The 26361-nt window shown below is 42.9% G+C and overlaps 1 protein-coding gene across 1 annotated transcript; it reads right to left on the reverse strand.

The window, feature by feature from the left end:
* Positions 1–1078: 1078 nt before the first annotated feature.
* LOC136785088 (protein Tob1-like) lies at positions 1079–26361 on the reverse strand. Its single transcript, XM_066746106.1, has 3 exons — positions 26003–26361; positions 4106–5056; positions 1079–3866 (listed from the first exon to the last, which is right to left on the reverse strand). The coding sequence occupies exons 2-3, from the start codon at positions 4834–4836 to the stop codon at positions 3200–3202; spliced, it is 1398 nt and encodes a 465-aa protein (XP_066602203.1). The 5' UTR covers positions 4837–5056; positions 26003–26361; the 3' UTR covers positions 1079–3199.

Genomic DNA, 26361 nt, shown 5'->3' on the forward strand with positions numbered 1-26361 from the left:
GGGGACTGGTATGCTTAACAGTACGCGGCGTATACTTGTTTTCCGAGCGCGCGCGTGTTTACGTTTATCTAACTTATAAGTCCATGTTACAAGGGGAAAGGAAGGGGTTGGAAAACTATCCATAACTTTTCTCGCTTACAAAGTGTCCGTACAATCGTATCGTAAATGTTTAATATTATTATATATTTTGTGTATCTCAATGCGTCTTCCTATCATAATTAATCACACCTCTTCGTCCTCTCAAACAGATATACCGGTCTCTTTTGCACAGCGACCCACTTTCGGTCGTTCTCTCTCTTGCTCTTTCATTCAACTTATCTATTTTTATGTGATTATTTTTTTTCTTTTTTTTGTCATTTTGCTTTCATTTAAGAGTATACATCGTGTTTGATTCTTCGCTAAGCTGAGCCTCTTGTTTCGAGCCGAGATCCAATTTGATTCGCGATTTATTGCAATGGTCGTCGAAATGCCTGCTATTCTCCACCTCCCCCCACAATTTTTGGTCAACCTTTCGCGCGTGCGTTTCATCCTTCCCCCTCGAATATCTCTCCTTTCTTCTCTATTCACTTTCCTTCTTACTTTCTTTCTTTTTTTTTTGCAATAAGATCAACCGATGGATAACGGCATCGCCAAACTCGCCCGTAAAAAGCCTCGTGGTCGTTTCAAAGATTTCAACGAGGTTCGAGGGGTGGGTGGAGGGGGTGGGGGAAGTCGAACTTGGCGAGACTCGAAACGTTTACAGGATCTGAACACTGGCAGGGGTGTAGCAAGAAAGTTCTGGCAATCGCAGGCGAATCCCTCGTGGAAAAGTTAGTCGAGCGGATGAGAACCGCTGCAAGCTCCTCTCCGATCGTTGGATTCTCTCGATACGCTTCGTCGCCCTTTCTCCTCGCTTTTTTTCTCTTTTTAACAATAGCAGGTACTAGCATAGCTACCACAGTCGTACGTATCGTTAATAGTTACAATTAAGTTCTGATATTATTAGTCTAAAAAGGGTATCCAGCAATCTCCCCCCTCCCCCCTCCCTCAATCTTCTACTATTTTGTCCCCCACCCCACCCTCCCCGTCCCATCCCATCCCAAATTCGATATCCCATCACGCTCCGCGTCACTCTCCAATACCTTTGAAACCACCAGATTCGCAACTGGCTCGATCGACGCAACCGGAAGTACGCCGCCGATTTCGACGAAACGACGTCGCGAGATCGCTGGAAGCTACGAGATGAGTAGAAAAAAATTTTTATAAAAATCTGTGGTAAGAAAAAGCCATAACGGTGTCCTCGATTGCGAAATTATGCCAAGACGCGGTTAGCGATCGTTTTGCGAGACTAATTTCGGGTGAATCGCGAGGACTCCGCGATACGTCGGTCCTCCGATGCAGCCCTGCGTACTTCCGGTAAGCGCCAGTTCTTCGTCACCAACCACCACGACGGGATACGACGGTTTCGAATACTTTTAGCACCTGGTGCCGAAGCCGCGAGGCACCTTCCGAAATATCGGGAAATCCGTGGAAATTTTTCACCACGCTCTCTCGAAACTCCTCTGCACGGATTATTCCGATATACGATCACTGCAGGCTCGTAATCCAATCGGCTGTACGCGATTCGCGAAAGTAGCAAGGTTGCCAGTGTAATTTCTCAATGGACAATTTTCTGATTCGGTTTGCTGAGAAATTTATGAGGAACCAAGTTAAAAATTTCTCTGCTATACATAGAAACTCGCAATTATCGAGTACGATAATTACTCGGGTATAGACTCTCGTTAATGGGAAAGTACGGAATGGTGGAAATTACGCCAGCAACGAGACTACGAATCGCGATAATTTTCTTTGTCCTCGTCCATTCCTCTCTCTGCACGGTTCGCTCTTCTTTCTCGCTCCTCTACGTACTACCGCATTTATTATAAAAATAAAATGTAAACTCGTACCGCGAGGAAGAGTTTTCCAAACGGTTGAGAAGCAGCGAGATCCGCGACGAACGGATAGCGAGAGCAGGGTCAGGATCCTCATCGCGCCTGATCGATCCATCTCTACAGGTTGATCATTCTTCCAAGGTCCGGGGATCGATCGATCCTCCCCTCGCTGGATCCTTCAACGCGTTTCTCGCAACTGTTTTTTTCGTGTGTGAACGTGTGCTCCTCTCGTCGACAGTGGACAAGTAGTAGTAATAGTAGTATAATAGTAGTTGTAGAGTAGCAGCAGTAGTAGTAATATTTGTAGTAGTAGTAGTAGTAGTAGTAGTAGTTGTAGTAATAATAGTATAGTAATATATTAAAGGTTAGTTCCTACAGTTTCGCGAGAACCCGTAAAGTGAGTGCATTCCGAATATAATACATAGGCTCTACAGATATATCAATATCAATTCTTCGACTATACCAGTGAAAAAATAAATTATTACACGTTGGTAATATCTGTGTGTCCGTGTGACATGCGTGTCCATCTTGCGAGTGTGTACGAGTGGGTATAGGTGATTGTGCACATACGTGTGTCCTCGTCGTGTGTTCTCGTGTGTGTCCTGCCGCGAACATCATCAGTGCTCTCTTGGTTGGCGTCGTTCCATTCGACGTATAGGCGTTAACAACGCGCGTTTCCGCCTGATCAATCGCATCGCTCGGAAGTTGCGAGCTTTTATCAAAGAAACGCCTCGCGCTGGTTATATCGGGTCTTCGGCTGGCGCATAGATTACATATATATATATATACTATACACTGCGTAATACGTGTGTAGCCCTACCTATTCCTCTTCATCTACCCTTTACATCCAGCATCCCTTCTCGAATACGAAAAGCTCGCTTGAAACGGCCTACTGCTCATACTTCTATATCTGCCGGTCTCTTTCTACAGTCTCTCGGTTCACCGGTGCCAAAACCTTGGCCGCCTACGTCCCGGGGACGTCGAAGAACAAAATCCTAAGGAAATCCAGTTTCGTCAGTGGGATCGGGCGCAAACGAGGAGGGGGGACGTGATTTGTTGCAATTTTAGGTACAATGGTACATCCGATTCCCGGTGACCCTATCGGAGACTTGAACGAGTGGGAAGCGACATCCTTCGAAGGACGAGCCTCGGAAGAGTCGGCAAGGTTTTTGGGAGGGTACGGAGAGACTCAGAGGGGACCGCGGTCCATGTCCCTTGTCGAAGAGCCGCGTCGATCATGATAAACGGGCAGTGCGCGCAGCACGTTGTCCGGTGAGATGCGCGGGGTGTTAGTTGGCTACCAAGAGGTGTTGGTATTGGCTCGCAGGATAAGGAGCGACCGAGCCCAGTCCGAAATTGTTGAGACCGTCGACCAGTGCGTTCTTGTCCTGCTGCTGGCTGGATCCGGATACGTTGTTGCCCGTTGACGAGGAACCGATTGGTCCCAGATTAGCCGTACCCTGGGAACTTCCGTTTCCGGCTGCGGTGCTCGAGTTGTTAACGCCGCCCCCGTAGAACTGGTGACCAGCGATCGTGCTTGGGTCCAAGTAGGACGATGGGAACTTGGCACTGGCGTACAGATCCGCGGGTAGGTATCCGCCGTGGCTCGAGGAGTCGAACAAGTTGCGCTGAGGGAACTGAGGATGGTACGCCGGTCCGTGTTGGAAGAAGTACGCGCTTGGATCCGTATGCTGCTGACTACCACCACTCGCACCACCACCGTTACCACCACTTGCACCACCGTTACCACCACTACTACCACCCCCACCGACTATTCCTCCGGGTGAAAGACTGCGGCCGTTGGGTGAGTTCTGCGACACTGGTAAACTCCCCACGTTCCCCTGTTGCTGCTGCTGATGCTGCTGTTGCTGATGCTGATGGTGATGATGGTGATGATGAATCTGTTGCTGCATCGCGCGTTGCTTTATGTAGTTCGAGAACTCCGTCGGTGACATTCTGAGAAAGTACAGTAATTTCAGGTTAATCGAGGGATTATTGGAGAACGACCTTGCGTAAAAGTTTCTGCGAGCTTTTGGAAACGTCTCTAGTTTTGCACATAAGGAATTAAGTCTTGCTGGGATAAGACGGAGTAAGAATTTTACGTCCGTGGGGTCTGGATGATTTTAAATGGTAGATATATAGACATATAGCACAGCAGTGCATAGAAATGACACGTAGAATGTGTATGCGTGTACCTGTTAGCCCGTTTGCTGCTGGTCTTGAGCTTGGTGCTGCCAAACTTGGTCTGAGCGAAAGTGGCGGTGGTGAAGGTCAGCGGAGCCGTCGTCCTCGGTATGAAGGCCGGTACCGGGCTAGGCGAGCCCTTGAACGAGCTGGTGATGGGCGTTGGCGATGGCGCCGAAGACGAGCCAGAACCGTGGCCGCTCTGCTGGTTGTTGGACGAACCGTTGCTGGCGTTGCTGCCCAGGGAACTGGGGAACGGCGAGGTGGACTTGGGGCTGAAGCTCAAACCTCCGAGGGAATTGCCAACGGCTTCGATTGGCATGAAGCACTGGGCTTCGGGGTTGAAGGTCTTGGTGACCTCCCGGTCAGCCGAGGTCTCGTCGTGGGGATCACCGGTCTCGGAGTACAGGATCTTCACGGCGTTCATCTCGCCGATGCGGTAGCTAACCTCCCCGGGATCCACCCAGACGGCCAATTCCGCGGGCAAATTCTCCAGAATGTCCTGGATAGGCACGCCACTCTCCTTGGCGGCTTTCTCCAGCACCGGGTCCACCGGATCCCCGGTCTTCAGGCATCTGAAGGCCGAGCCCTTGAACGGCTTCTCCGGGTACCAGTGACCTTTGAACTTGTCCTTCAACGCCTTCTCGAGCTCCTCGCCGAAGATGTTGACGCGTCGCCGAGGTAGCTTATTGTACAGATAGGATATCACGAAGTTGAGCGCCACCTGCACCTCGATGTGCATCTTGGCCCTCGTGCTGGGTAGAATCTTCGGGCAGTTTTCTGTCGCTGGCACCGAACACCGAGCTCGTCGAGTTGATCGGCCGTCTTGGACCGACCGGGGATCAACGATGATCCTTGATACTCTTCCTGCACGCGAGTTGCAGGACTCTGCTCTAGCGCTCGTCTTTGGAGCAACGTTCTCCACCCCCCCGATAAGCTTCCCTCTCTCAATGATGATGGATCTGTAATGCAAACGTTTGAAATCTTTATATTAAACTTGCCTCGTTTCCTGCCAATTTAAATATTTTTTCCTCAAAATATCAATAATTCCCTTCCGAACATTCGTTTCGCAATTCGAGAGAAGCTCTCCCGGTATATTTTAAATGCCTTTACTATATACGTATATATATAGTAGTGTATAGGAGAAGCGCGACAGCTGGCAGTGCATCGGCGTTGCACGCATCAGCAAAGTAGACGAAAGCAATAAAAAGGATTACTCTTAGTGCTTACTCGAGACCTCGAGAGTGCCTATATCTTCCACGGGAACATGGTCGCAATTGCGGAAGTCGCTCTCTGAATAGCACTGACTTAGAAAGCTCTACTACCCTCTTTTTTCTCTTTCCTTTCTTTATATCGCCACCGTGTATACGCGTCTCTCACTCTCCATCTTTCACCCTTCGATCAAGCTCTCGCCGCGCTCCATTTCTCCTTGTTTTTCTCATAGCTCTCCGTCCTCCTCCCTCATATTTCGCGCTTTCTCTCTCCCACCCCTCCCTTTCCAACCGTTGAGGATTCCTGGGCGTCTACCAAGAGACGTGCCATCGTTTATATATTCGTCTATATACCACACACATATATACTGCACAGTATACACGTCCCTCCATCTCGGATCTTCGAACTCGATTCCACCCCTTTCGATATTATTTGCGAGAAAAATAAGTTACGTAGAATTAATGCAATTGTTCCTAAGGGATTAAGCAGTAGCACGTGGCTCAGTTTTTAAAGAGAGTAACAAAGTTGAAAATTTGATTCGACTCGTACGTGAATTATTGTTGCTGTTAGAATTTTAGCGGTTTTCTCGTACTTTTGCCAGGAGAGGAATATGTAGGTTAAAGCGAGCCGGTATGTGTACTCTACACTACTTCTAATAGTAGTACGGCCACGGGGGTGTAGGTATTGATCGGTCGACAGGGCTCCGGAAGGTTCTCAAGTTAAAAATACACGGCCTTGCGAGTCGTGCTTGGCGGACCAAGCCATGCGAAATGCTGCAATTTCCTTTACCCTGATTCTCCCGTGATATTAGTCTCTATCGTGTTACCAATAGATCACCCTCTATTCCAAAATCATCCCTCATCCGGAATTTCCAATCGATTTTACTTTCAATTCGTAATTTTCGCGGCGATAACTAAACGCAAACCTCTATTACTCCACGATACGTATAGCAGCGACTCAAATTTCTAATCCCTCCCCTTTCTATTTCAAAATATATATGGTATATATATAACACTAACTCTGCTGCACATCTACAATTTCTAAATTTAACACAGTTCCATGACATCCGTTCTATTTCAGAGGCATTGTAGTAGTACTCGTTGCTCGAGCATGATTCTCTCGCGGAGTCCTAAGACTCCGCGAGAGCCATACGTTATAACGTGCACGAAGAAAGTTTCGTGACTGGAATGATCGATCGGACGATTTATGAATTAATTATGGCTTCTTTGGGAAACAATGCATGGTGTTTCCAAGGCGAATACTTGGAGAAACTGTGTGGCCCTTTGACAAAAGGAACGAGGGTCACGCACCCGACGATGGTACTACTGCATGGGACTCGGAATGTGGGCAGTCAGAGAGAGAGAGAGAGGAGAGAGAGAGAGAGAGAGAGAGAGAGAGAGAAGTATGTCCTTAGGAAACGGAGGAGTAGTGAATGGAGCACGAGACCCAATTGACTGGACATTACGCATCGACCTGTCCTTGTCAAACCACTTGGACAAGCCGGTTGGCATTGTCCCCCATTAAGCAGCCACACAATTATTCAGTTTTTCGCTCTCTTTTCTCGCTCGCGACCCATCGCCCTTTACGAGTAACGCCTACAAAAGCTACTTTTTCACTGCCAATTAAAATCAACTTCTTCCTGTGCTCGATATTACAACCTTCCCTCTACACAACGAACATTATTAATGTAATCGTTTAACAAAAGCTGCATCAGGCACTTGATTCAAAGCACCTATTTTATAATATATATCGACGCATATGCCCAGTATTATTATTACATTGTCACGTTTCATCGATCTGACGTTGGTATGGGTCAGTTTAAATGTACTCGTGTGCAAATCGGGTCAAGATACCACCGAGACTTTTCGACGACCCAGCAGCGCTCTCTCGGAATTTCTGAAAATTGGAGCGATGAGATAATCGTGTTATTAATCGAGAAACATTTCGAACAATTATTCTACAAACTTTTTCTTTCAAGAAATGGTTAAAACTCGTTTGGTTTTAAATTTTCGATAAGCCAAAGGTATAAGTACAAACATACACACACACACATGTATATAGAGAAGAGTGAAAAGTGGGTTAAGGTTGTAGGCTAGCTAGCGCTGTACTTTGAGATAACGTTAAGCTTTGGCGAGTATTGGCAATGCCCGTCTAGTCTATTCGGTAGTCGAATCATTGAACCCGAAGAGGAACCGCTGGCCAGCTGAGGCTGTGATTACTCAACTCTGACACGGATGCCACAGTTGAGGGTCCAAAGCTTACGTAACGCAAGTTCGCATTATACAAACCAACTGGCCACGTGGCGCTGCGTCCGTTCTGCCTTTCCTATATGTATAGTACATATATTTATACCTCATCAGCACCTTCGCTTTTCTCCACGCTTAATAAACAAGCCGTTTAAGCCCATTACGTTTATACGCCTGAGCTGCTAAACCCAGGAAAACACGCAATTTGCATATACACATACACACGTATATATATCGTCGATCGATCGATCGGTCAATTAACGCGTTCAGATATCTCCCAGAGATATCTCCTCCATGTATACACGATATACTTCTGATTGGGAAATCCAGATCCACTTGGCAATTCTCCGTAAGTCTCTAATCGCTTCAGATAAATCGTGTGGCACACTTGATCGTCGATCGAGTGTATCTGTGCGGGGGAAAATATTTCTTATTAAAACGCGAGATTACCGAAAATACATAAATTCAAGAAAACAGGAAATAGAGCGTGGATAAGGACTGCTCGCGCGCGCCTTTTAGATAAGTGTCCTAAACGTAGTATTTATCAGGTTTGCTCGCTAAAGCTATCTTTTCATTCTTTTTACACGAGAGTTTGCTAAAAAAAAGACTTTCCAGGTGGATCAGATATTGTTTTTTTTTTGCTTTTCAAAGTGGATGGTGATTTTGATGAGTTGGCGGAAACGTTGATGTCTCTTGAAAATCTCCGAGGGAATGCAGACTCGACTGTCATGCTCGTGGAAGACCTCGTGAACTCTGACCTTACTTTCAGGAGCTAACGAGCCGTACTATAATATTGGTAAACCTTGACTAAAATACACATGGAAATTGTGTTACTTCCGATTCGTTCGTCGTAGAATAAACATGTGCAAGCTTTACCAAATTCCAGGGGTCGTAATTAATTGCCTTTTTTTATCTCTCGTCAGAGAGCGTGCGTGGTGAGTACAGCAGCGGAGGATAAGAACGAGGATCGTGTAATATTTTGTTCCAGTTTAAACGATTACAGAATTCTGTTGCGTAAACTAAATCGTGCTATCGTTTCTCTCTCCCATTTCTCTTTCCCTCACGCTTTGCCCTCCCCACCCCTCTCTCACTATCACAGTAACGCGGAACTACGCGAGCCGACAGATCAATACGACACAGCCTCTGCAGACACGGGCGCTGCTGCTCCAGATAACAAACGGAGGATCTACCCCGTGAGCCTCTGCTTTAATAGTGTCCACCTTCTTACCAAACTATTTTTATAGACATCCAAACGACTAAATTAACAGTTGCTCATTCGATCGTAACAATTTCTGAATTTTCAACTTTGGTGGAGAAAGATGCTCCAAAGATCATTTTCTTCGAGCTTCGTTTGGAATTGATTAAAGAGTGATCGAGTTTTAAAACTACTTGGAAGCTTCGAACGTTTACTATTTCTTATTCGGGTACGTTCACCACGAGAGAAATCTCGCATTTGCAAAGCTTCTTTTAGGTGACAGCTGTAATAAACAGAGGACAATTCAATGCGAACGGGCCAAGAGGCACGTGTGATTAAAAAAATAAATAATCAATGTGCTCTTGACACGAGAGACAGAAAAGATCTTGAAAAGTGCATCGACGGAGAATAATCTATGAGAGAGTGTGTCCGAAAGTTTTTTTAGCAAACTGCAGGAGGAGAGAGAAAGCTGACCGGAGGTCAAGTACGTTCCCCACCCAGGCGCTGGTCGTCGAAGCCTCGAAAATACGTAATTTGAAAGCTGTCACTTTCCAATCTTATGCATTTTAATGCAACACTGCGCTATGCACTCGCTCGCTCCAAACCAAATACGTTTTTTACTGGAGAACATCTCAAAGGGGAAAGTGAATACATTCCTTGCTACGTTGCGCAATCTCACGTTGAAGGTGTTATATTTTGGTCTTTTAATCTTGTTACGTAATATTAATTATTAATTCTCCTCCTCCGTAAACTCGTTTACGGATGCAGGGAAGCTCCAACGGTTATGCAGCTGGTTTTATATCGCGATTCCTATATGCAATCACCTAGCTCGAGTCCAAACACTTTTAACTGCGATGATTTTATTAATTTTAAACGCTTCGTTGCCTCGTGATAATTCGAGTGTGTTAACAAGCGGTAACTATAAACAACCGTGGATCAATCAACGTGTAACCTTGACAGTTACACAGCAGCCACGTGGCATTTGTGTACTCTCAAACCGAAAATGTCTTATTATTGTCTACGTGAAATTTGCATTCACCTATAACTACGCGCACAGTCTTATCGACACAGGCTTTCCAAGCTGCTCGTCGATTTCTCGATAAGGTCGACGACGAACGACCTAAATTCGGCTTATCCGATAATCGCTCACTGGCCGTTAATCCGTGTCAAGGAGCACCATGGTAAACATCTGCCTAGTATAATTTTGTCCGTCGAATCCAACAATTTCAAGAGGTGGCTTTTATACAAAAAGCTGTGGAAAATCATCCAAATCTTTTTTCTTATTTCCATCGAAAGGATTAATCGACTGGGTCGTTGGTCCGTCCATTATTGATTGAAAAGATAATTCGAGCAAAGCTGAAACAAATTTCACATCGACGTATGTAACTATATATACCTAATAAATACGCAATGTCCTATTGGAAAACGAACGTCGCATATTCCGAAATCCCCGAGAATGGATGCGAATTGTAGGAAGAGTTTTACGCTCTCTACCACGAATTTTCTTGAAAATTTGCTTTACAGATATATTCCCCATTCGTTTGCAAGATTTGTTTCGTTTGAAATTGCTGGAAATTGCAAGTTTTGTCTTGGCGTGTTTCTGCAAGTAATACAGCTTACGTGGATATATTTAATAAAAAGAGGCCTTTTAGGGTCCTGTGCTGTTCTTGGTGTAAGGTGAAAAGTATCTTCCAGGGTAGGCAAAGGCGTGCAGAGGGGATTGATCGATATGGAGAATTCCTGGACTTTGGTTACACTCAGCTGACACCGAACCTTCTCGATTCAACCCTCGTTTTAATACCGATGCTATCCAAAGCAAAAAAACTTAGCTGGAACCCTCCGAATTCATACCTGTAATATTGTATAAGTAACACGAGTCCCTCTTCATAAGTGAGAGGGAAGATTGTAGATGCGACCCTCCTCACCCCAAAGGGTCTGCACAGTAAAAGAAAGGACTCTATCATTCTGATATCTCACCGATAAATTTTCCAATCATTCGTCAATCGAGATTTCTTGCTGCCTCGTATTTCGATCCTCCTAGCTCCCTCAGGAATATTGTCCACCTTGGGTGTTGAACCTTACCCCACTATTTACTATCTGAGAAATTTTCCAAATCAACCACTCTCTGTGTAAATCAATAATTTCTATGCGCATCTTCAACTACAAATAATAATATCTTATGGAATTAAAGTTTACTTAAACAATTATTCATCGTGTACAATATCTGTGTGTTTGGAGGAAAATTGATTTATAAATATTTCAATTCCAAATGATATTTTTGTTTGTAGAAAATAATTTTTGCTTGGTATATTGGGTTCGAAATTAATCATCGTGTCCAAACCAACAATTTCAGCTAGAAAATGCTGATAGAATTGGGAATTTAGATAAAAATTATTCTTCGTAATCAATATATAGTACACGATTGAGGGAAGATATTGATCTACAAAAACCTTTTCCGACCGATATTTGCAAATAAACTTATATTAGTAATTAGCTTTTACATAAAAAATGATTCTTCGCATCCAATCTAGAATGCGCATAATTAAAGAGAGATATATTGATGGAGAAAAAAGTTGTGACCGCGATACTTGCAGAGAGATAGAGTTGGAGGATAAATAAGGTTTTGCTTAGCGGATTAAACGAGTGATAGCTAACCGTTTATAGTCGCGCGTCGATTTTCTCGGCACAAGCTAGAGGTTTTCACATGGCTATAATAATCGGTTGGAACGAGAGGGTCGTTGCGTCGTAGGTGGAAACAAATGATCTTGTTATTAAAAGGGAGTCGCGAGCAGAATGACCAACGCTGCGCGCGTCTATTCTCTTCTCGCTTTCCATATACAGTGGATTTGGTCGAGTAAGGAGACTCTGCGAAAGGATGCAAAAGGTGGAAAAATAAAAGTTGTTGGTGCTAGCACGGACGCGATCGATACTCTTCTGCCTGTATACAATAAACGTATACCCAGCACCAGGGACATAATGCTCGTTTCTTCGCTATCAAACCTCCCCCCCCCCCCCCCCCCCCCCCCCTCGTTTTTTTCTGCTGATTTATTTTCTGCCGGAGGTAAAATAAAATGCATCGTTAGACTCTCGTCCGCAGGATCGTTCAGGAAACCAATTCGGTGTCCCAGAGCGAAAAATTCGCAAGATTCGTGTGTGTGTGCTTGGTAATATAATAACAATAACAATTTATGGAGTAATTCTCGAATGACCAAGTGTCTCTGGCATAGGGTAAATAAAATCTTGAGCGATAAAAGGGAGTTAATTGATACGTGGTGAGTTTTACCGTTGCTGCTCCAATTAACGACTCGTTATTTTATGCAATAAAAAATTGCAGCAGGGAGAGAGAGAGAGAGCGGGAGAGAGAGAGAGAGCGATCCTTATCGGTTATACCTTCATTCTTTTGTTTTCTTGGCTCTTGCTCGCAGGGCGAAAGGCGAAGCATGACTTTGGCAAAAAATTACGTGGCTCGAGGTGTTTTATGCGTAGTACACGCTCGTTTACCATCACCGTGCGTGCGCAAGCTCCGGCAAGAAGAGCTTGGAGAAAGCCGGGTGACTCGACTCTTCGAGTTTTAAATTTATAAAAACTATCCTCTGTATATATATATATATATATATATATATAGACAAGGCATCTTGGGAATTTCAATATAAAGGGGAATTCGGTTCGATGGACTTTTTATACCTTTCCCTCGGCCTTTCATCCACGTCATATTTGCACTAAAATTTTCGCGCGTCGCTCATTTTCTTATCCGTATCGCAGGCCGGGATCTGTTTACGTAAGAGGTATCAGAACGCGCCGCATTCTAACGCGCGGCGGTCTATTTGTGTCGTCTGCTCCTCGAAATCCCAACTCGCAGGTTAAAGCAGACACCAAGCGTACCTAATTTTATATTCGGAGCAAAAACTCCGGCGTCATTGCCAAACGGAGCTCGAGACGATCAAATTCTGGCCCGTTCATCTGTCCAGAATCGCACAATCGGATCTCACTCTGTAATAATAACCATATTTATAGAATAAAAGCGGCAAAATCAATTTCCTTCGACGCGAGACAACTCTAAAATTATGGAATCCTCGCTTATCGTGCCGAGGAATTCAGGGAGGAACGCGCTCGACTCTCCTCTCCCCAAGTCAATTCGATCGATGATAAATAACGAGATTAAACAAAATCAAAAAATTACATTTAACTTTAAGCTGCTCTTCCGGAAAGAGCACTCGACACTGCTTTCCAAGCGAATCGAAAAATTATATTTCATTCCCATACGATCCTTTGGAGTAGTCGATATAACATTTATGCAACTTCTCCCAGACTTTTCCAGTATCGACAGATAAAATTAGTTTCGCGCACGGCACTAAATCTGGCGATCGTGAATCACATGGATAGAATTTGCAAAGAGAGAAGAAGAAAATAGAGAGAGAGAGAGAGAGAGAGAGAGAGAGAGAGAGAAAGGTTTGGATGATGCTCGAGTGGTGCAGCATTTTGTCATATTAAAGGGTAATTAAGAAGGATAAAGTGCGCGGTGGATTTTTATTTAAAAAATTTTCTCATCATGATGCATGGTAGAGAGACAATTTTTACGATTTTAAAATGTAACGCTGCGATCGATAGAAATTAAAATTATATAACATTTGAATCATTGTCCAGAGGAAAAGTGACGCGCAGCATCAGCGAGAGGTCATTGATTAAAGTCTGCGCGTTGCTCCCATTGCACTTGCTTGCCACTCCCGTTTTCGCAGCTTCAAAAAGAACTTATCGCTAGATCTCTCTGCGGTCTGTGTTCATTTTGTTCTCCAAAGTTGCAAAGGGGTTTTCACAGTGGTGGCCACTACCTTAATCTGCCACGCTCTATTTCTATTTCTCTCTCTCTAATACTATATTTCTCCAAGAACTTTACCCCCATTCTTCTTCAGCGATCCAATTACAAAGCAGCTCGCTAAAAGCTCGAGGATTTCTGCGGCCAAGGCGAGATTCAGCCAAAACAACTCGAGAATATTCAAGCTTTCACACAGACCCTTGAGAGCATTCGAAAATCCTATATCGATTCGAATTTCTTACATGTAACAGAATTAAGAAACACCAGGATTTGTTACTATTATAGCGTATTTTGATTATACATTTGTAAATATTAACTGAGAGAAATGTCTTAGTTAATATAACAATTGATTGAAAAAAAAAAGTGTATGGATCAATTAATTCAAAAAGTTGTTTAGAGCAAAGTAGAATCGTGTGTGAAATAAGAAAATTGAAGATTAAAATAATGATAGATAAATATTTCGTTTGAAGAAAATAAAAAGAACCAATTTTAGAATTCACGTATCAAGAGAAAATGATTTGATTGATTCTTCGAACATAGAACGTGGTTGAATTTATTAAAGTAATCATATCGAGGGCTTCAAATGGATACTCTACGATATCACTTAAGGCCAATATTTATTATAATTCCGCTTTTAGCGTTTACCAATCCTCGCACACATTGTGTTACGAGGCAAGTTTTCAAAATATACTCGGCCCATCTGGAATTTGGAACGCGGTTGTTTATACTCTCAGCTTGCATTCACGTTCAGGTTTTCGCTGAAAACACGCGCTGCTGCGACCACTGGAAATGTTACGACGACCAGGGGACCGACGGATTTAGAACGCTCGCTATTAATCCAGGAGTGACTATAAAAACTCGAAATACCTCGCAGCTGCTAAATCACTGAGAAATTTTTCTTTCCCCACGCGCCAATTGCTTGCTCTCTGTGAAATTCGCTTGGGATTGCAGGGAAAGGACATTTTGGTCATTGCTACGTTGTCCATTCGACACAGGCTTATATCGATCATCGGAGGGATCGCGCGCAAGCATCACCGGCCATATAACGGACAGGTGTTTGCCTTTCAAGTGCGCGAGGCGCTACAAGGTCCACGTGAGGCCGCATGAATTTGCGTGGAAGAGCGACGTAGCGCACACGCGTTAAAACCTCGTACGTAAGAGAATGCAAATACGGGCGACTGATAAACATCGATCGCGTCGTTATATTGAGGAAGAGTTTCGTTGCCCTAACATTCACCTACCTCGAGCGAGCAGCGTTATCACTCTGCAGCTTTGTACGCTTGATAATACCTCGCACGTGCTGTCATAACAAAGCCATTTAATTTTATTGCGCTCTATTATGGTTAGTACGACCTTGGCACTGCCATAATTTCCATCATTCCCAATTACAAACTGGGTCAAATGATACACACCAGTTGACATCATTCGATTCGTATAAAGCCTCTTTGCATTTTTCCTCCAGTCCAGAGTTTAGGTATATATACAGTGTGTGTGTGTGTGTGTGTGTGTGTGTGTTATCGACACTGAAGAATTAAGCTGCAGCCAGGATTTATCTGTCTCTCGCTGGAATTTGCTCCTGCGAAAGATCGGGCAATCCTATAGCGAGAATTTATTATTCAACTCGCCCGATCAATTAGCCTTTTCATTCGGTCCCGCCCGCTACCATACACGCCCAGCCTTATATATTTCATTCGCTCGAGAAGCTCTCGGAATTTTAAAGGCAGAGGGGAATCGTTGCAACCGAAAGTTCCACGGGACCAAGTCGAATATTTTTCGATTTTTTTAACATTTTTTGGTTTGTTTAACTCTTTTAATTGGAGTTTCGAGCGACGATTAAAGCCAAAGATAAACGAAAGGTGAAGACTGCTTGAGCGTCGAGTAGACGTTTGACCTTTGACCCTAACGATAAAGCTCGAGCGACGCAAACCCAGAGCGTTCCGTGATGCACGGATCTCAATATCCGTGAACTTTTCATTTCTCCGAGAGCCACTTCGGCTTGAGCAATCATTATAATTATGCCAAACAAATTGCGTTACAGGATGATAACTTTTCACCGATCTCTTAATTTCCGAGGCTGAGAAATCTTGTTATTAATGCTATGAATATTTTGTATTAAAATAGACTAATTTTTCGCGGATAAATTGCCTCTTTATTGCATATTAATTTCCAAATGCGTAAACTTGCAGTTTCTCGAAACAAGGTCATGCAACTCGTCTTTGGCAAGTATAATTATACACCGAACGAATTACGTTGCAATATAAACGATAACTCTGATAAATATCTTTGGAGAGAAAAATTCTTGTATCAGAATTGCGAATAGTTTATATTAAATTGGGGCGATTATATTGTTAAATGGCCCTTATTGCCATTCTATCGATTTATCATGGCAGGTCAATGGTCCACCGCCCATTGCTCGGGGTGGATATATCCGATAGAAGCCATTCTCGAGATAGGCAAGAAACTTTACCTTCCATTCCAACCGTGCGCGCACCTCTCACTGCTCCCGTGTGCTTCTTCACCGGGAAAACGTTCATCGGATGGCACACTCGCAATGTACCCGATAACCCTCGGTTCAACGTTGAAACGACATCATCTATATCATTTGCACCTTTGCACTTGGCATAAAATCGCCAATATAGTTTAACATTTACGCAAGTCATTTGCATTGGAAAAATCCCCAAAGAATATATATGTATTTGCTAATGCACGAGTATTGTAAGAAAGCTCGGCACGATCTATCGTCGAAATATTAGTGCATTCATTTCGGCAAGTGAATTCGTGAAAATTATTCATCGAGTCGAGCAGGGCGTTATCGCTGAACGCACGTGAACGTATGGTGGTTATCGCGATAACGCCTTAATCGCGATACGTCCACCGACTGATATTACGCAGTAGTTTGACAAGAGGGATACTACAGTGTGTATATATATATAATATATATATAGAAGGGGGCGGAGGGAAATGTAGGGGGAGAGGGGGAGAATGTATACCGAATGGCCCCGCATCACGTGGGTACGATCCTAATTTCGCGATAGAATCAATGACTCTTACACGCGACTTAACCCCTTTCGACTACAAAAGAATACCGACTCCTCCCCTCCACCTTTCAATCCACAACCAGAACCTAGCATTTCCTCAAAAGTACAGTTTCAACGTCAACGATCACGAAATACGACGCCTAATTACCATGAATTATCATTCGGCTGTATAATAATTAACATTCAACGTCCTTATCGGTCACGAAGCAACGTTCTTTTTTACGACTTTGATCGGTCCCCTTTTTGGATATTACAAAATAAAAACCACGACGGAAGTCCTCGGCGAACAACTATCGTCAGAATTTGGCAGGGCACCTCTATATGAAAAGGAATATATATATATATATATATTTTAAAATATAATAAAAATCTCCTAGAAATAAAAGATATTTGGTCATTGGTAGAAATATCTTTGAAATGTATAATATTCGACCGATAATTATCATGTATCTAAAATGTATTCAATATACATATCTCTCGTTATACCTTTGAAATACATATTTTTTCATAGGAGCAAAAACAACGAGGTAGAGTGTCCATATATAGTCATAGCGAATCAGCCTCTTTATCGGATATTAAAAAATAAAAGCCGATACGAGAGTCTTCGATGAGTAAAATATCGTCAGAATTTGCTGGACAAACGAGATAGAATGCCATTAATTAGCGAAATGGAATTTAGCTGGCGTCGACGCGTATTAATTTGATCCGTCGACGCGACGCCGGCGAGGAAATGCGTGGCTGTCGAGTAATTTCCAGCGGAAATTTCGTTTAAATCGTTCCGCGATATAAGGAAAAAGGAGGGAAACGCGTGCCGATCGCGAGACGACAGGTTTTTGCGACAGGTACAACCTTGCTTGCGTCACCCTCTCGTATTTTTACACGTGTACCATTCGAATTAACCGTGAAAATTATCTGGAAATTATCCACTGCTCGTCCGACAAGCTGATCAAACATTCAGCGACGCTGGAGGATTCAACTTTCGCTCGCTTTTCAGCTACCGCGAGTGCACGCTCGCTCTCGTTTAATATCGATCGTAAAATGTTTCAAAGTGTATATACTATATATTTATACACACACAGCGGTGCATCGAGTATAAACTAAACAACTATTTTGCTCGATTTATATACTGGAAATAAGAGAAGAAGATTCGTGGTGGAAGTGGAAATTCGAGGGAAGCTTGGGTTGCATGTATATGTGAGAGGGGGAGGGGGGGGGGGGAGCACCCGTTGGAGCACGAGCGATAACGCTTTTGAACTTGGAGGGTCGTGTAGATCGTATGGAAAAGGGGCCAGTAGGTCGACCGGGCTGGATCGATCTGACCCTCCCCCTCCTCCGCCCCTATTCACCACTTTTTACCAACAGGACGCCTTCCTATTATTATTCTATTCTTCTTTGGTATACAACGCTCGATAATTCTCTTTCCAATGTTCTTCCTTGGAAACTATCCAATAAGTCACTGTATATATCGTCCAACCAGTCAATACAAATACTATTACCAATAAATTACCATATATCGTGTTTTTATGCGTTTGTTTGTGTAAAGGGATAGCTCCGAAACAAGTGAAGGAAAGAGAAAAACTACAGGTTTTTCTATAACGGATAGAGTGGAGGGGTTAAAAATTCCGCTTAACCACAGGACGCTCGGATACTCCTGGTCGACCCTGTGATTTTCTCGAGCAGCCCTAACGAGCTCTTCCGCCCCTCCCTCTCGTCCGGAAAAAAATCAAACTCTCGTCAAATCCCAACTATACCCTCTAATAACCCGCCTCTAACGAGTTTCGTGCAAGAAGATCCAGCCTAAATTCTCCTCTCACTCTTATTACAACAAGGAAAAAATTGATCTTTGTCTGGAGAGCATGGTGGGTAAAAATTGGAGAGAAGCTTGGGTTATCGTTAAACGTGGTACGATAAAAAATATAGTTTTAGGGTAGTGCGTTTATGGATGATCAATCCTGTGGTTAAATGGATCGAGAGAGAATCGTGAATGATCCTGGATTTGACGCTTTCATGCAATATTATTATTATTTCGCTGGTAGCTCTCATCCTCACAGATTTTAACTGATACGTTCCTAATGAAAGACTATTATTAGGGCAATTGGGGCGTTCGAATCGAGCGAGAAAAATTCCCTCTCTCTTAAGACTCCCGCAATTTTCATATTTCAAACGGGCAGACCTCCAACTGTTTTCCAACCCCCGGCCAATCAGTTTCTTAAGGTCGCTCGTTGCGTGCCAAATATCATATGTAAACAAACGATCGATGACCTTGAGAGAATTACGCCCTTGCGCTTTAAAGAAAAATTTGCATAATTCGCAGCAATTTCCATATTTTTCGCTCCAACGACTCGACGGCATCCAGCTATTTTTAGCCAAACCAAAATGCGAACACGATCCGAACAAGTGATTGAAGCTACCAAAAAGGGATCAAGCGGAATCCGATACTTTGGCTGACCGTTCGGTGAACATAAAACTTTCCTAACACCTGCTGCTTTCTCTCAACTGCAATACGTAAAAATTGTAGAAATTTTGACGAGTTCCTCACTCGAGACAAAGCTAAAAATTATGACTACCGTTGAAATATTATAGTCTTTTGGCAAGACGCTCGGAATCTTACGAGCTTACCTTGCCAAATATTCCGAGCATATGCTCGTTAAGATAGGACATTAATAAACTCGCATTGATCCAACGCTGCCTTGACTGGTCAAAGTCGAACCTTACAGTAGTTAAATATTAAAAGTTCGCGGGTCGCTTTAAAAATTCTAATTTCTCGAGTCTCAATATTTGCTCGTTGTGCTTTCACTCTCGTGTAAACTATTTCACACTCGTTTGAGAATAAAAAAAGAGCGGGGTGGGGGGGGGGGAGGGGGGAGATGTTGAAGAAAAGTAAAAAAATTGGCGTTTGATTATGGAGCAGCGGGAGCTAGAGATGATGAAAGGGAATGAATTGAGTGGGTTATGGGATGGGGATGAACAAAGGTTTTCACACAGGTAGCACAGTGCAGTATGAATGATTAATGATTTCACGTTAAGCCGGCAAGCCTGTAGTCGTCGATAAGACAATGTTATTTTCAGGTACTTTGGGACAGCTGCAAAATTAATGAGACAGTCCACCGACGTGCAAAGTAATCCGTTTGTGGCAAGCGTTTATCGAACGATACCAGCAGCCAAACGGATAAGCTGAGCAAGAATGAAACACAGATACCGGAAGTTTCGTACAATAAAATCATCGCTTTCCTTTTTTTTTTTTTTTTTTTTTTTTTTATAGAAATAGATAAGCCGAGCAAGAATGAAGCACAGATACTTCAAGTTTCGTACAATAAAATCATCGCTCTCTTATATGTCGTATGAAATATCATAAGTGCATCGTTGCTGCTTCTCTTGCACTATCAAGAAGAAGAAACTTCCTCTTCGCCAACGTCAATGGCCTAAAACACTGGTGCAATCCTATATGTCTCGTAAACAATATTTTTACTACTACCACCACGTTTTTTACAACGTTTGTCATTCCAGCACAAACGTGTATTATTATTTTTTTTTATTTTATTAACACACTGATTGCCCAGGTAAATTTTACGTGCTGGTAAAAAGTTTAGTATAGAATAAAGGATAAATTGTCCCTGTGCAAAAAAAAAAAAAAAAAAAAAAAAGAGAGAGAATTGTAAGATAAGCTCGGAGTGCAGGCGCATGGGTGGAAATCTTGAAATTTAATCCAACGACACTTTCCTCGGCTTTCACGGCGTTTAATAAATTGGCGTAGCACGATGCTGCTGCTTCTGACTTGGCACAATGGAAAATGCAGAGAGTATAATGCGAGTGTCTCCCGGTCGTTTTGAAAACGCTCGTTTTGGGTTGCACAGTAGCTGGCATCTCGCTTGTAATTCTCTCGCTAAACGCGAACACTCGAGTCCGTTTTCCATGGAGGAAACAGCACCGCGGCGATTAAGCGCTTCGTTTTCGATTATCGTTTACGCCAAGGTATTTACGATGCTTTCGCAGAGTCCAACCTTCGTTTTCTTATCACAACTATTACCACAGTGGTATATACAAATTGGAAGAAAAAAATGCTGCGCGTTATATCGGCTGTTGTATCATACGTCAGTTGCACCGAACCCTGGAACAAATGAGGAGAGAAAAAACCAATTGTGCGGATTGATCGCCCTTGCCCTTTCACTTATTTCCAGATCCAGAAGCATGTTGTTGCACGGGCTATTTATGGATGGTGGTAAAAACGGAACTGCTTTAGGTCGTGCTACACTACTTACAGTCCACTGGACATATCTGATTGATTCGAAGGATTTAATCAGTTGAGAAACGAACGATACTTTATTATTGTAAGAGAGTTGGCACTAAAAATCTTTTCAATTCAATAATATCTTGTTGTGCACCAGCTATTTGCGGATATTGGTAAACTTAGGACATTTATAGAGAGTACACGGTGGACTAGATACTACCTGATTGATTCATAGAGTTTAAATAGCTCTAAAATAACTAACACTTTGTTATTGCAAAGTAAGACTAAAAATGTCGGATTAATAGCAAGCGAGTTAAGCTGCTGCTGCGAGGATTAATTGTGAATTAATCAAGCAGGAATTCGCACATACGTATAATTAACGAAATATAATTTGCTCATAGGAGCGGAAGGAGGACGAGTGCGTCAAAAGGGAACGAGGCATTTCAGAGAGGGAAATTTTATTTGAATATTTAATCAAACGAACGTTGGAGTGAACGTGGGAAGTGTAATTTTCGTTATTAACTGTATTATGACGGTCCGAGCCGATTTGTAGTGCGCAAAAGGTAACTGAAAGGCCAAGAGTGAGAAGGAAGGTAGAGAGGCACAGGCGGAGTAGAGATAAAGAGGGAGAGAGCGAGGGGTTGCTAGGCGATAATTAGCGGACGACATTAATTAGGACGTACGCGTGGGCCAGGCGCGAACAACTGTACAATTGATTTTAGCTTCTGTCTCCCCCACTCCATTCCCCTTTCCTCATTTTTTCGTCAACTTCGCGTTTAATATCGCACCGAAGGGGGGAGAAAATTTATAACCTAGCAAAAATTTTCATTCGAATCGTCAATTTATTATCGATCAACTTATTTTCCTAGGACTTTTCTTGCTGATGTAATCAGGCATTAAAATAATCATAACAATAAAAGGTAAACAAAATAATAATTGGAATACGCCTATAAGTGATATATATATATATAGGTATGACCATCGTGTGATTCTGTTTCTGAAATTCGTATGAAAATTATCGAACCGACGAAATTATTCGGTACAAGATAAGAAGCTAATGTTCTATTCATTGGAGAAGAGATAAGATTGTCGACCAGTGTGTATAGCGTCTGTTTCGTGTAAGCGTCTCTCTCTCTCTCTCTCTCTCTCTCTCTCTCTCTCTCTCATACTTGCACCGTGTCACTCATGTTCGTAATGAATTTCACGGGAACAGAAACTGGTTCGTCGGCGTCACGTGGCAAGGATAACGAAGGATTTCCTGGAAATCTAGTTTTAGGGTCATCGATCGAACCCGGATAGAGCGGTTGGGCCAAAATCGTGAATATTGAAACGTGGGCCAACGAAGAGTGCGGTTGAACGAGAGTGAATGAAAATTTCGTCTCTCACCTAATTGGCCAAGATAAGAAATTGATGACACGCTTATTAATAGAACGCGATAAGATGGTTGCTGCTTCGTACAAAATCGTTGTATGAAAATAAAGTAGACCAACCGGGTACGTAGGATTTATTTCTTGTAAGACTACTGTAAAGAAACTGACTTTGACCAAAAACTATGATTTCATGTGTGTGTGTGTGAAAAATTTGGCTGTGAATATTTGTAATAATCAGCGTAGAATTTCTGGTCCTCAAAATCGATCCTGTACTGCAGTGCTGGACAATGTCAACATTGGCAGATTACAGCATTAACCAAGCAGCTAGACGAATATGGGAGAAGGATACGTATATGGAGAGGAGGATGGGGGGGGGGGGGGGGGGGGGAGGATAGCACTGTTTGCTGCTTCACGGCTTTATTTACTCGGCGAGATTTTCCAATTAAACTGTGATTAATTCCATGATATGGAGGCAAGCCTGAACACAGCGAGTTGGCTGTGTTTACATTGGACGAAAAAGAAATCGTCGCGTAGACGCATAAACATGGCGCCGCACTGGTCAATCGATACAGCTACGACCTCGCCAATTTGCCTTTCGCACCATACAAATTTGTCGATCGCAGCTGCTACCCAAACTCGGTCTATCCTTATTAATTAAATCAACTTGAAATTTAATCATTCATTTGGCTACGACTCATCGTTTGGAATAAAAAAGGTCAAGATCAGGTAAAAGAGAAACTATACAAGTTGAAGGTTTAATATACTCGACGTGATCCTCCCATAGAAAATTATGTATCGAAGAGTATAAAGAAAATATCTATTGAAATACATTTTAGGATATATGAATTTTTTTTTTGCTGAAATATTATATTTCAAAATATAATAAAAAAAAAAAACAATGGAATGTTTTATTTTCCTTAAAATGTAATTATAATCATATCTTGAAGAGAATGAATTTGTTCCACCGTTTTTTTGGTTACATTTTGAAATATATACTTTTTTTGAGGGGAGGGGGTGGGGGTTAGTTAGAGGTAGGGCCTAATTCCTTGGTCGATAACGCGACCTTTAATGCAATTTACCGCGGTAATGGGTGTGTTTGCGCTAGCTGTCGTAAAGCTGACTCAGCGACACTATTCTAAATTGTTATTCGGAAAGTCTGGGTGAAAATTAATCGTCTCCCTTTCCAAGTGGAATTGGCGGAAATGTTTAAGATAGCAAAAAATTGGATTGACAGGCTAGAACGAATTCTCGACTGACCTTACAGCTCCGTAGATTTACGTCTCATGCCGCGAGCATCGTGAGACTTTTCTCCGTTGCTAATGAAATTCGCAAGAGCAAATAATAAAATTCGCCCTGGAAATGAGGCCTTCCCACGAGATTAGTACTCGGCTCCATATAACGAAGAATTCTTTAAAGTTTTTGATATATATAGAGTGCACGTGCACTGGTCAATAGGCTCGATAAACAAAACTTTACGAACTGCTTGACGCAGAGAACGCGTTTTCCCTCGATGATAACGAGTCAATTAGGTGTTATGGCAATTCTCGTTAATGTCACGCAACGTCACCCACCTAATTCCCAATTAAATACACTTGGATTATAACATTTTTTTTGCTCTTCGTTTAATTCACGGGGATTTCCGCCTTCGTATACGTATATATATATATATATATATATATATTATATTATTGATTGGAAGCGAGAGAGAAACGACGGATGGAACGCGAGGAATGCGGAGCGAATAATTTATTGTATAGTAATTTTGTACTATTGTAACTGTCGTATAGTTAGCAGTGTCGTAGCATCGCGGCGAAGCGAATTTGTCGCGCAACAATAATCGGGGACGCACGAATCACGCGCGCTTAATCGACATCTATACGTAACTGGGATGATTCCTGAACGAACGGAGCATTTACAACGTGATTACGAGATTACATCCACTTTAAAACCGAGCAAACAGCCACTGTATTCGTTTATTCTAATCGCAGCATCTTATTCCACGTGCACTGCAATTTTTCAGCAAGTTGAACAAAAAATTATCCCCCCCCCCCAAGTGGAAAAAGCGCGGATCAAATAGAAAAGGACACTGGTCCCTACTATACGCGGGTTTGTGTCCACTTGTTACTCTGCTCGATCTAGTAGTAACTGGCATTGAGACTCAGACTCGGTTGTAGGAATCCTCTCAGTGAAATTTGGCGCATATACTCCTCGGCGACTATCTTGAAATTCACTTTAAAACCGTCTAATCGCCACATCTTATTCCACGTGAATTGCAATTTTTTAGCAAGTCGAGACAAAATTGGTCGTTTCGTTAGGAAAAGTGCAGTTTAACACGTTTTACACATTATAGAGGTCAGACTGGTGGACTCATAATTATTACGCAGTAAGGAATTCGGTGCCCATTGAAATGATTAAGTAGAAAAAGGCACGTGTCTGTGGTACGCGGCTGTTTCCACTGGTTACTACTCGATCTAGTAGAGACTGGCGTTCTGACGCAGACTCGATTATAGGAATCCTATCGGTGAAACTTGGCGTACGTACAGTGATGGTTGTTTTTAATCAAACGATATGCTTTTAATCGCGCAATTCAAACGCTGCTCGGACAAACGCGATATCCGTCAAATTGATTCAATTACTATGAAACGTTGACGTAATTACTTTGAGCAATTTATTGCGCTCGTAAGTGATGTGTTAAGAGGAATGTGGTAGCGTGACAGTGCAACGCTGACACGACTTGGCATATGCCACGTATAAATCGTAGAGCGCAAATAACAGCTCGATGATGCGCCTCGTCGCAACAAAGTTCTTTCATGGATTATTTTGTAATCGGATCGTTTTGTTTAAAAATGATGGTGTAGCTTTCTGAATCGTCCAATGGCGAAATAGCACGCGAATCGAGTCATTCCCATATGAATATGGTACACATATACACCGCGGTGGAGTAGAAAATTCTAGCTACGCGCAAACTTTGGTGAAAGATGCTGAAAAGACTGGAAGTGATCGAGTCTTGCATGGATCCAATTAGTCCTGTCTCCTTCGCGTAATTACCAATTACGAATTACGATTGCTCGGTAGAATGTATACAACGGACGAGATATATACGCTGCGTAACAGGCCAAAGGATTTTATCGCGTAACAATGACAATACTGCGCTGCATTATGCGATAGATATAAAGAGCGTCATCCTGACAAAATTGGATAGTGCGTTTTTGCCGTTGGCGAAAATATCGTGATTTTCTGCGATGCGCGAGTTATTATTAAAAGCAAAGTCCGAGAGAACCCGCTGGGAATTGGAATAATTTCCCCCTGCGAGAAAATACGAGAAATTCGGACGAAAATGAAATTTCATTTGCACACAGCCTCATCTCCGTAGGCGAAAAAGCCACTCTCAATTTTATTCCTATTTACGAGGTAATTTCTCATTCGCACTTTGAATCATAAATGATTTTCCGTTTAAGAGGTATACGCGTCGAGAATTTAGCTGGCCGGAACATTTTCGGCTTTATCCACTGAAAAATGCCAATTTTCGCTCGAGCCGCGAATAACGCAGTAGGTATAATGTCTCGTAGAACGGGCATGACGAGAATTCATTGCGCAACCCATGTAACGTAATATATCGGGGAATAAAAGTCCAAGCGAGACCCTGATCGTCGGAGAGGTTCGCGAGATCGCGTAACACTGGCGCACTCTCGGTAAACATATCACTTGAAACTTCACCGCGATGATCGAACACTTTCCGGGAGGACTCGCACCCTCGACGAATCTTCGAGCGTGAGATGGTAGGGTACTAGTAGTGTAGTACTTACATGGTTGGCCACTATTCTCTCTTCTCTCCTTAGAAAACCTATCAAGCTTCTGCTATCAACACTTGATTCACTCTAGTTCACAACTCTCCTCGTCTGCACTTTTCTCATGAATCCAAATCGAGAGATTTTATGTGTGTTTATGTGTCTGTTTGTGTGTGTGTGGTATAAAAGTAAAAAAGGAAAAGGGGCGAGTAGTACGTGTGTGTGTGTGTGTTGCTAAGCAGGTAACTAGCCAGTTGCTGATGAAAACAATAAGAAGTAGCAAAATCAATCAATCGTGTTGTTTCGAGTTTTTCCGTTCGAGGAGCGAGCACACTTGTCTCCCGGCCGTACCAATCGTGCAATGTTCAGCCCGCGAG

The sequence above is a fragment of the Prorops nasuta genome, unplaced genomic scaffold (assembly GCF_024137725.1).
Source record: "Prorops nasuta isolate Cenicafe-Biocafe unplaced genomic scaffold, Cenicafe_Pnas_1.2 PNAS00149, whole genome shotgun sequence".
Classification (NCBI taxonomy): domain Eukaryota; kingdom Metazoa; phylum Arthropoda; class Insecta; order Hymenoptera; family Bethylidae; genus Prorops; species Prorops nasuta.